Source organism: Heteronotia binoei, chromosome 21 (genome assembly GCF_032191835.1).
Source record: "Heteronotia binoei isolate CCM8104 ecotype False Entrance Well chromosome 21, APGP_CSIRO_Hbin_v1, whole genome shotgun sequence".
NCBI lineage: Eukaryota > Metazoa > Chordata > Lepidosauria > Squamata > Gekkonidae > Heteronotia > Heteronotia binoei.
The window spans coordinates 73,429,615-73,442,083 of NC_083243.1; the positions used below are offsets into that span (position 1 = coordinate 73,429,615).

Genomic DNA, 12,469 nt, shown 5'->3' on the forward strand with positions numbered 1-12,469 from the left:
CTGCTATTAGACAGGAACGTGAATTAATCTAGTTATTTCAGCGCAAACACACTTTACGCGCTCCTACACTAGAACTTCTTGGCTATGTAGCGCGCTACTCCACGTGACCAAAATTAGCCCTCTATTATAGGCCATCGTGTTTGTTGCAATATAGAAATAAAGCGCACGAGCCGTTTGGGCGTCCGTAGAGATCGCCTGAATGTACAACTCACCGTTCCGTGCCCATCTGGAAAGACACAGCTAACGACCAAATAGGCACTGAGCTGCTGCTTCCCCTTTTCTTCATTCTCTTAGCCTTTGTCACCGCGCGCAGGATTATTAGCCAAAAATATTCTGGCATCATATGAGCACTCCAGGCGTTGAGGGCCGGCGGGGTCCTGAGATTTCCAACGGGGCAATGAGCCAATCTGACAGAGGGAACCAGAGGCGGGGAGTTTGAGATTTTGTGCGGCGTCGGAGGCTGCTGATGGAGACGTCGTCTGATCGAAGGATGACGACTGAACTGCGGAGGCGGCTGTTGGGATGGCGGCTGCGGGGACCGTGGGAGAGGCCTGGCCCTGTTGGCGGTGCAGCAACAACTCCGATCCGCCTACGGAATCAAATTGAAGAGTCGGGCGACGAAGAGGAAGCCGCCGGCATCAGCATCTACCGGGGGCGAAGAGGTGAGTCGAAGACAAGCTGCGACACGTTTTTGCACCATGTAGTTCAATCAAAGCAGGGTAGGCTCCAAGATGGGCTTGCGGGGAAAAGCGGCCACGGTGGGAGATGGACAGCCCCATACTGAGAATTTCTAGCTGATCTTGGTGCGCTCCTCCTTGGATGGCAGGAACCAATGCCGTGCAATGAACAGAGAGTTTGGACTAGGACCAAGAAGACCCTGGGTCAAATTCTTACTTTGCCATGAAACTCGCAAGGCGAGCTTTGGCTAGTCACTGTGCCTTTCTTTCTCAGCCTAATGTACTTGACGGTGGTTGTGAGTATGAACTAGAGAGGGTAGCTGTTCTGAGCTCCTTGGAGGAAGGGAGAGATACCATGTATCAGACACGTGAATGGAAAGAACTGGACCAAGGGTACTGATCAGAAAGCTATCTATATTGGGGATGTACGATATTCTAGGTGTGCACCCAATCCCCTATATATCAGAAGCCAGTGAGGGCTTTTACCCAAGTAAGAGTGCACAGTATTGCAAACAAAGAGGTCACAGCTGAAGTGTCCCAGTTTGGGGGGGGTGGGATTTAAGCTTAAGTGTGTAAGTCTCAGCTGAGGATACCCTTGCATTGCATGAATTTTTGGAAAAGGAAAGTTATGCCCTAGCCACAGCAGCAGATATGAGCCTTGTATCCCTGGCTCAGAAGACAAAAATGCACTTCATCTGGGCATAAAAGGCCTTTTGGATAAGCAGAAGTAACCGATTTTCCCCATTATGTTAAGGGGTCATGCTTGTGCTCATCATCTCTCTTTTATGTGCCCAGCAGGAGACTATACGTAATTCCTGTCTACTGGAAAAAATAAAAAAGATGTTTAGATTGCATTAATTTCGTAGGTCCACCTGTCACTCTGGTTTGTCTACAGGTCAGCACAGCCCCATGTTAAGCTGTAGTTTCCTTTCAGCTTTAAAGTTAGGGTGTAAACTGTAAAAACAAATTGTGTTTCGTTCAGTAAAACAAACTTGGTAGAGTGGTACTCAACTGAGAACTTCTGTCAGCAGTGGAAAATGTGAAGCTCAAAACACAAAAGCTCAAGACTAATGCTCATACAAATGTAATGAGTTAGACCTAGACTAAATTTTTCCATCAGTGGAGCAGGAGTTGTAATTTCTGCTAACTCCCCCTTTCTCTGAAGACTTTGGTCTGTGGCTTTCCTGTCCCTCTACCCCACCCCCAAGCAGCATTTTGGGGAGAGCAGTGGGCTGCAGTAAGAAGGGACAAGACAGGAATATTTTGTTCTACTGACAAAAGTGCCTTTTGTTAGTGGAAAATTTAGTCTGGATTCAGTTCATGTGATTAATTGACTAAATGAGACTTAGTCTTTATATTAATACATTTGTAGCATAGTTCCTAAAACAGATTAACTACTAGAGGCATCATATGGCTATACTGATCTCAAAGATAAGATCTTGGTTTTAAAATGGTTTCCAAACACAATGGATAAATATCAAATACAGGTTTTAAAGCATGTTTACAAAACTTGAACTGCAGTTGTAGCCAGTGCTCCCAAAGACTCACTCTTACATAATACCCTTCAATTTTTTAAAAATGAAATCTTGGTACAAGAACAATTAGAATGGAAAGTCAGAGATGGGGTGGGAGAATAATGTGCATACACTGACATTTGTGTACCTTTAAACACTTACCTCCCTCAACAGTATCTTTTAAATTGAACTTTAAGGAGCAACTTGAGTTCTGAAGGGCTATTAATAAAATGGTGTTAAGCGCTGTCAAGTTGCTTCTGACTTGGCAACCCATGAATTAATGACCTCCAGAATGTCCTATTCTTAACTGCTTTGCTGAGGACTTGTAAACTGGGGCCATGGCTTCCTTTATTGAGTCAATTCTTCTTGTGTTGGGTTTTCCTTTTTCCTGCTGCCTTCAACTTTTCTTAGCATTATTGTCTTTCCCACTGACTCTTGTCTTCTCATAATGTGACCAAAGTACAATAACCTCAGATTAGTCATTTTAGTTTCTAGGAAGAGTTCTGGCTTGATTTGATCTAGAATCCACTTGTCTTTTTCTTTTTGGTAGACCATGAAATCCATAAAACTTTCCTTCAACTCTATATTTCAAATCATTCTTCCTGTCAGTTTTCTTCATTGCCTGATGTTCACGCCCATACATAGTAATGGGGCATGAATTAATATTACATGAATTAAGTTGATCTTGGTTGCAAGCGACACATCCCTATAATTAAGAATCTTTACTAGCTTTTCACAATTTTCAGAAGGGTGTAGTAATTCCTTAAAAGTCCATAACTTTAGGTTAAGAAAAATAGAGCCACAGTACTAATGCCATTGACTGTATAATTTTAGGACAAAGATGCAATTTGTATTCTAAAGACAATGGAGCATGCAGTTATTTATTCTCGTGTGATTGAGGAAGGGTCATGTAACTAGGTTACTCTTATTAGATTAAACTAGCCTGCAGATAATGTTCTTAGATCTGCACAATATTTTATGTGAATAAGACAAGCTGTTTCATGTGAAACTTGCATCACAGTAAGCCATTTAATGTTAAAGGCACAAGATCATTTGAAGGTTAATATTTAGAAATTTTCCATCCAAAAGTTAAAAAGAATTATATGAAAATAATGAGAATCTTAGGATATAGGCATTTACATAATAGAGATGATGATTTAGGGTGTCTTATCGCAGCCTCCACCCTCTCTAAAATTCATATTTTGGCAATAGTTCAAATCCGGTAGCTGTACAACCTCATACAGACTTTGGATTGGATCCTGGGGGCGGGGCAGAAATATTTGCAGGGGAGGGTTTCTTAGAACACTTTTTCCAGTTGTTTCAGTAGAATAAAAATAGAAAAATTGGGAAAGCATGGGGAGGGGGGGGACGCCTATCAGCTGTTTTTCTCTTTTAGAATGAGTGAAATGCTTCTTAAGGTGGATTTTTTTCACACTCAAAATGTATAGCAGGAAAAAAAAATCTGTGGACTTCTTCAATTTTTTCCATAGAAAAACTGCAAAATTAAGGCAACCTTTGAGAGAACCTTGTCTTCTAAAGCATTTCACAAAAAGTCTGAGGACTTTCTCAGTATTTGCACGGAAAAATTAGAAAATTTAGGAGAGCGCTAAACAAAATCCTCTCATACTGTAAACAAATGCAACATTTTAATTTAAATTATATAAACATGCCGAATAGCACATTTTTATACGCTATATGTATAGGCTGCATTTTATGTTGGTAAATCAGTAAATGTAGTTTAAATGTTTAAAACATTTTTATGCCACCTTTCCACCCAGTGAGGGTCCACAAGGTGGCAAACAAGAGAAACATTAAAACCTTTAAACCAGAGGTTCCCAAATTTATTTGGCCTAATGCCTCCTTTTCAGAAAAAAAGTTACGCAGCAACCCCCTGGAAATCTACCTTCAAGAAGTGGACTAAAAGATGCAGTGACATATTTGCACACAGAGTAAACAAAGATGTTGTAAAGAAGACACTTTGAAGCTTGAAATTCTAAAATTATTTTATAAAATCAACCACAGTAATATTCCCATACACAGAGAATTTTGACATTTCTTTATAATTATTATCCACCCTCCCCTTGTCAACTCCAACTAATGCAATGGAAGAATGCCCCGCCCAGTCACTTTCAACCTGAAAGTAGCAGACAGCATAAAATGGGGTGCTCTTTGTAGGCTTTCTTGGAAGCCTTTGACAAGCACAGGCAATGTTTGCCCTGCGAAGAAAAGCAGTGGTGTGGCAGCACCACCTGGGGCTCTTGGCTTGCCTGCTGGCTGGTGCAATCGTGCCACAAGGGAAGGGGGAGTAAGGGGGTGCCCAGCAGTGCCCCCGGGAAGAGTGGCACCTTAGGCAGTCGCCTACCCACCTGCTCCCATGCGCTGGCCCTGCAGAAGACACTCTGGCTGATTTCCCACTTGTCTTATGTCGCTCTCAAGCTCCTCTTCTCAGTGGGGCTTTCCTCTGATTTCACACTATCTGCCCTGGGACTGCAACTAGCTTTGGCTTTTTCACGCTGCAAACAGAAACCTCTAAAACCCAGTTTCTGTTTGTGGTGTGAAAAAGCAGATGCTAGCTGCAGCTCCGGGACAGACAGTGTGAAATTGGAGGGAAACCCCACTGAGAAGATGAACTTGAGAGTGGCGCAAGGAGAGTGGGAAATTGGTCTCTGTGTCTGGGGCATTGCAGTTGGCTAAAATCAACAGAAGCAATCACCTGGTAACCAGAGGACTGTAAGAAGCTTGACGCTCTGCAGAAAACCTTGTGAGGAGCAAGCTACAGGTTGAAACTTTTTTACAGTCTGTGTAATTGCCTCAGTGCTTCCACTGTCCTGACTTGAACTGTATTGCTGAGAGAGAAACTACAAGCGACCTTGAGAAGCTGCTAGCTATAGCAAGTATTGGCTAGGATAGACTAGTAAGGTTTTTTATTTCTATCTGTCTTGTTTGTCTGCACACCTCTATTTTTTATTCTGCCTTATAAATAAACTGCATCCTTCTTATATTTTAATTGGAGGGAGTTCTGGTCTTTATTACTAGTCTAATTGGGTGAATTTGCACTAAGTAGCAGACAAAAAGGAACCCTCTGTTTTTGTTAATTGGAATTTTTCTCTAAATTAGAAATTCTGGACCCCTCCCAGAAACATGATGTTTTGATACCTCCCAGCCTCTCCTCTCCTCTTCTCTTCTTCCTTTATGCTTCCACCACCCCTTATTTTTATTCACCCCCCCCAATTGCACCCAAGGCTATTACTGCCCCCCCTGGATCGTTCCAGTGCCTCCCAGGGGGCAATATCGCCCACTTTAGGAAACACTGCTTTAACAAGTTAACAGTTAAAATTACAGAATTCAATTAAACCACATAAACAACACTATAAGGAGCCATCATCTACTGTTGGTGGTATGCCAAATGAAACAAATAAAACAGTTTTCACCGACTGGTGAAGGACAACGATGGAGACAAATGAATCCCCTTGGGGAAGGAGCTCCAATGTTTTGGTGCCATGAGGGAGAAGGCCCTTTCTTGGATTACCACATGTCTAATTTCAGGCAACTTTTGTTTGAAAGGAAAGTATTGCCTATATTTTGATTTTCTCAAACTTCTGCTTTTTTATGGGGGTAGGGGAGCCCACCCTAGTGTGCTCAAAGTTTCTATGGTAGTTTTTACATCTCTAAATCCTTCCGCTCCTTTCAACAAATGAGCCTTCTGCTGGCAGAGTGGTAGTGTCCAATGGTGAGTAAGGGATTTGTAAATGACCATTAGGATTTTATAATTGGTCCACATTTATCATAAATTAAAAGGGTTAATTATTGGTCAATAATCTAGCTTTCATTCTGTTCCCTTGCTATGCTGTTGATTGAAATTGCTTGTTTTTGCAGTGCAGTATTTAAATACTGTGTTATTTCTTAGGGCAAAGTATTTGGAATAGCTCTTCTGGAATTACCTCAGCAAATTGTACCTGAATATGTAAGTGTACCTTGGTAAGTAATACCTGTAATATATTAACTTAAAGCTGCATGTAGAATTTTTACAGAGGTATTATGTTTAATTTTAAGTCATATCATTTGTCCTGCAGAAAAATGTAACTATAGTTATTAGGAACATGCCAATTACCTGTAGAAGAACGCTGCTACCATTCCCTATATGTAAAATGATTGTCGAATTAAGGTTCTTTTGGTTCTTGTTTATCTTCAGCCTCTTACTAGAAAAAAGGAAACTACAAGCTTGCTGGTCAGCATTTGGGATATGGTGCTCTTGCCTGGGAATGCAATATAAAACAAAACTGCTGCAGTTGTGTAACAGTGGAAGTGTTGATGTGGGAAAGACATGGACATTATGGGGGAAGACATGGACATTTTTCAAATGTAGCATTTCATTTAAGCTTAAGACCTCTGGTCAAACAAGCTAAATAAAAATAAATAAGCTTCAAAAGTAAGCATTTGGTTATTCAGAATACATTGGGTAATGACTGCTCACTAGAAAGTATAATAGTGTGAATTATCAGTTTGGATACAACAGTTTTATGCAGTAATTGAATTCTAAACATCGAACACTTTTTCTTCAGCTTTTTAGCTGAAGCTTGTTAATACTTAGAAGAATACATCCATACGGAAGGACTCTTCAGAAAATCTGGATCATTTGTTCGTATAAAAGCACTGAAGGTACTGCTCTTTTCCTTCTTTCCAGCTCAAGATTTTATTGTGTGATTAAAGCCTTCACAGTTAACATAGCTGTGACGGATTGCACATGGAAAGCAGATTTAAAATGCTAATTCAGAGATCCTGAGAGGTAAGGAGTTGATCTTCCCTGGAGTGGAGAGCTTGTTTAATAGGCTGCTCTACATTCTCATGGATTGGCCAGCATCAGCCAAGAAAAAATATATGATCAGCTGGGTACTGGAGAAGAAAAGATTTTTAGTCAGGAGTCAGTAAGCCAGTGAGTTGGCGTCTGACAGAGAAAGAGATGGCTGTCATCAGTGGTTCTGACAGGATTAGTCAGACAAGTTTTTATTTTTCCCCCTGGGAACAGACTCCCTTACCTTAACTGAATAAGAACTACTCTGTGGGACAACTGGGATTCTAGGCCCACACTACAAACTGCTTTACGCAGACAACAGTACTGGAAGATAGATTTGGCAAGGGTGACTGTGTTGTTTGGCTATAACTCCCAATCAAGTCAAACAGAAAAGGGTTACTGCTTCTTAGGGAAAAACAGAATAATTTCTGCCAATTAAAAAGGGGTTGAGCTCTGAAGAGAACCCTGGTCTGTGGTGAAGGAAACAAGCTCTAGACACCTCAGGAGTTAGTGGAAAACTGTGATTACAAAAGGGAGAAAGTTAGATACTCTGAGAAAGCGAAACTCTGTGAAGTAAAATTGAAACTGCTGCAACAACACACTGATGTTGGTTTTAAGAATTAATTCCTGTACAAGATATAATTTTTACCTCAGCATTTCTAAACCTTGACATCTATATGTTTCCTACCTGTTAAATAAAAATCTTTTACTCTATTTTGAAAGTTATACAGTCTCAAGTGCCATTTCAAAGGGTTTAAGACAAGAGAGCTCCTGGTTTTCCTCAAACAAACAATAGCTAAACTAAATCTCTGACAGAGGGTGGGACATTCAAGCCTTTTATGTCAAAGAAGAAACACATGCTACTGAGGGGCAGCTCAGAGACAGAAGGAACCTAAGTTTTGGAGGGAAATATCTGCCTGGGAGTTGGGAAGCAACAGAGGTCCATCATAATAGCCTATTGAGATATTCCTTCAAGTATCTTAATAGACGTGATCTTCCTTCAGAATTCAACAAAGCTTTGTGTCAAAGCATGAAATTTTTCTAAAATTTTGTTGTTTTCTTTATATGGCTTTGGTTTACAGTGGCTATATCATTTTTTTTTTAGAATAAACTTGATAATGGTGAAAACTGCCTGTCCACTGCCCAGCCCTGTGATGTTGCAGGACTTCTCAAACAGTTCTTTAGAGAATTGCCTGAGCCCATCCTCCCAAATGATCTCCAGGAAGCTCTCCTCAAGTGAGGAGAAGAACTCTGCCACTCTGCTGCTTTCTTGCCTTATGAATGACAGAATGGTTGATACTCTGAGATATTTTTTCAGTTTTCTCAAAAAAGTGTCCCTGAGGTAAGCAGAGGATAATGTATCCAGCTGATTGCAAACATGATATAATGATTTCACCTCCATTCCTCTTCCTCCTGCAGTGCTTTGTGATTTCTGGAAAGATGATGCCAGGAGTTAGAGGGTGGAAAGCTGTGTGTCAAAAGGCTACAAGGGAGGAGTGACAGTTGCGTGAAATCACCTCCCTCTTGCACTTTTATACAACAAAAATGATTAGAGGGAAAAATAAAGTAGTAAAGTCAACATATTGACCTCTCTTCCATCTATTCTCACTCCTGGGTATTGGGGCAGTGAGTCCTCCCCATGCCCCAAACCTGACCTCTTTCACAGTTCACCCCTTGCATGGGGGGGAGGGGGGTTAGCATTTCAACAGACACACTGAAGTTAGCTTCTGAAAATTTTTATTCCTTTCTATAGTTAGAGTATAATATTTAGCAGAGTATAAAATAGTATAATCTTTAGCAGAGGCCTCTGGGAAAAAAGTACATGTCAGATATGCTATTGCAGTCCTTAAATTTTTCATAATGTGTACTAAAATTCTTCATCTTAAGGTTTATAAGCATAGGAATACACAAGGCTCATGTATAAATTCTGTAAATAAATATATTTGAAATTGTTTCAAGAACTATAATTAAAACTTCACAAAGAACAGTTAGGAGACTTTCTTCATGCTCTCTTTACTTGGTTCACAAATGCCACTGAAGTCTATGGCTGTGGGGAAGGGGAGCATGGTTATGCTCCAGCTGCACCAAGTCTAATCCCTTGTTCACTTCAGGAACTTTATTCATGTTCTGGATCTTTGTTCATGTTCTTCCTTGTTGAAGCTGTTGGTGACCTAGAGAAAATAGTACTTCTTTAAAAGCTAGATGCAAAAAGAACAGTCTATTATTGTGTTTCTTCATTAATCTATAAACCTAGAGGGGAGAAGTGTAATGTTGGTGATTGGGACTCAAATCAATAGAAAATGCACCATAAAATGAGATTGCAGATTACAAGTATGAAACTTCAGAAGTTATTTATTTGTGATTTCAGATCCACTGAGAACAAAATGGACAGCAGCAACTTGGCAGTAATTTTTGCTCCAAATCTCTTGCAATCAAGTGATGCTGACAAAATGTCGGCTCACACAGACAAAAAACTTCGATTGCAGGCAGCAGTCGTGCAGACGCTTATTGACCATGCAGAAGAAATAGGTAAAGTGACAACATTTGTCAATGCAATCTGAAGCTTTTATGTAGTCGTATTACTTTTTAATATAGCATACTCATTAACTGTTCCCTAATTTAGGACACATACCAAAGTTTATCCAGGAAAAGATACCTGCAGTGCTTGGCATTGATGATTCTGTCTCAACTCCTTCATTTGCAAGATTATGAAGAAAGTGAAAGTGAAACTTCTGGGGAACAATACAAGAGGAGGAGAAGATGGAGCATAGGAGGTTGTTTCTGATTCTGGGGTGACGTTGCATCACGATGTTTTCGCGGCAGACTTTTTACAGGGTGGTTTGTCATTGCTTTCCCCAGTCATCTGCACTCCCCCCCCACCCCAGCAAACTGGGTACTCAATTTACCGACCTCGGAAGGATGGAAGGCTGAGTCAACTTTGAGCTGACTATCTGAACCCAGCTTCCGCTGGGATCGAACTCAGGTCGTGAGCAGAGAGTTTGACTGCAGTACTGCAGCTTTACCGCTCTGCACCATGGTGTTGTATCTGTATTTTTATGTATTAATATGACATATTTATATGTAATTGAAAAAGGAGGAGAGGAAGGACAAGAACAAGACCAAGAATATTAAAAATGAATAGTTTGAAATAAATTAGAAAGATAATTAGAGTTGAGCAGTTGACCAAATCATTTTAGCATATCAATTGTTGAAGTACTTAAGAGCAATAAATAGATGCTTTAAATCATCATTAAGTTTACTACGGAGCTAACTGATTTTTGTAATCAATAGGGATGGGCACAAACAGGGAAAACCCAGTTCAGGTTCAAGGCATGTTCTGAAACCAGCTGCTCACTCTACCAAACCTGTTCTGGATGTGGTGGGGCACCCCCCCCCCCCGGGGTCCTAGAGGCTCCAAAATCGCAGGGCATTTCCAGCTTATTCTTCTCCATCTGCCAAACAAGTCTGGTAAAAATTGGACTTGGAAGAGTCCCAAGTTACAGACCCCCAAACAATGTGGCCCCAGTAAAGTGCTTTTCAGGGAGATGTCAGGTGCAAGGTCAGGAGTGTATGGAAAGGGCCCTGTGCAAGTGAGAGGAATCAAACTCATGGCAGACCTTAGGATACTCCTCTACTTGGGTGGTCTGAGTTGCAGCCTGCCAAAGAAGGCACCCCCAGGAAAGTGCTTTTGGGGAAAATGTTGTCAAGTGTGGGTTCTGGGCCATAGAATGGTCAGGACAGACCCTGTGTGACCTAATAGAAGGGCTGTATCAAACTTGTGGCAAATGTCTCCGAGATGGACACACACACCCTCCCCCCCAAAAAGCATGCAAGAGAGAACTGTTGCCAGCACTGTTGCAGATGGATATGTCCCTGAATGAGCCCATCCTCTCTCCAATGACCAGATGAACACAGGGTAAACCCTCTTCGCCCTAGCCTGGGAGCCACCTGCACAGTAGGTGGCTGCATCGCATTGCAGCTGTTTCCAAAGAGAATCACATAAAGTATATGTAAGTTATAACAAGAACTGTGACACAATAACAAATGCAGCTCTTAAACAAATTAGGATCATGTATTAAACTGTGGGGATCACGCAGTTGTGATGTTATCTGACCATCTGCACCCCACAAGGTCTGAGGGCAGGAGCATGGGAGGATCATGCATCTGGCCACCCAGACTCTGTAATGTCTGAGAACATAAAGAGTATAGGCTTTTTGAAATCCACCACAGTTCCCCTTTTTGATAAAATGTATTTCTAGAAGTTGCTAGCTGGTATTAATCTTGGTAGACTATGCAAACGCTATTTCCTTGTATGGAACAGATGTTTCCTGTTATGCTTTGTCTGTTACGATGCTGTAACCTGGTGTATTTTTGGTACAACTTTACATGTATAAAATAAAGGAACCTTGCACAGAGAGGGCAAGCTATAAGACCTCAAAGTGCTGTTTTGCTGCAAAGAAACTTCAAGAACAGAATGGAGACAGAAATTGCAGAATTACAAATTATTATGAAACTTGAAACAAACACCTCCCCAGGACTGAACAGGGATATTGGTTTTTTTATCTCATTACATATACTAAGCCCACTTTCACCAAGTATAGCTATATATCCACAGTATTCCAATGTATTTCTCTTTTAAAATAGTGTATCAGAATAATGTTTTTTGTATTGGCAAACTCAAATAAGGGGTATTGGCTGTTTATCTCATTACATATACTAACCCATCTTCCACTATATTTTATTGTATTCTGTTTTCTAATGGCAAACTAGAATTATGGTTATATGTGTGTAGCATGTTTAAATTAAACCTCTGAGAAACCTGTGCCCTCACTTTAACCCAGAGCTAACATTACAACAGACTCTCATTTATTGCACTTCACACCCAGGATATTTAATGACATGGACATCAATCTGCTATTCCGATTTATATTACCCTTCATTGTTGTTTCAGCCCAGTCAACACAAACTAACAAACACCAGACCCCAACTTGTGATTCTTTTAATCTGCTAAAAAACATTTCCATGACTTTGCATACTAACTCACTGCCCACTTTCTCTATATTTAGCACTGCTTGCTGTTCCATATTATTGTCTGATGAAGTGTGCTTCTAGCACACGAAAGCTTACATTCTGAATAAAACTTTGTTGTTCTTAAAGGTGCAACTTGACTCCTTTGTTCTACTGCTTCAGACCAACACGGCTGCCCACCTGGCTCTACCTACAAAACTGTTCAAACTTTCCATTATGTATGTTAAGGGGTTTTTCTTTGGGTGGGGGGGGGAATCTCCAAATCTGCTTGAGATATATGTATGTGGATTGTACTTCTTTGGTTTATAGTGACTCCACCAATTCGATATAATCATATTTGCACACCACAGCCCTTTTTAATACTACTGAACTTCATGAAAACTTTACATAGTGAGTTTTGCTGTGATTTTAAATTTCTGAAAGAAAGACTGGAAGATTTTTATTTAGTGTAACCTAAA

The 12,469-nt window shown here is 40.6% G+C and overlaps 1 protein-coding gene across 1 annotated transcript in view; it reads left to right on the forward strand.

Moving 5' to 3' along the window:
- Positions 1–494: 494 nt before the first annotated feature.
- Positions 495–12,469, forward strand: part of ARHGAP11A (Rho GTPase activating protein 11A) — a gene marked incomplete at its 5' end in the record, with an annotated part of 145,670 nt that continues 133,695 nt past the window's right edge. The window contains 8 exon segments of the mRNA XM_060262343.1: positions 495–662; positions 6,099–6,169; positions 6,754–6,850; positions 8,089–8,219; positions 8,221–8,325; positions 9,352–9,512; positions 9,607–9,680; positions 9,682–9,757. Coding sequence (XP_060118326.1) covers positions 495–662; positions 6,099–6,169; positions 6,754–6,850; positions 8,089–8,219; positions 8,221–8,325; positions 9,352–9,512; positions 9,607–9,680; positions 9,682–9,757 — 883 coding nt within the window.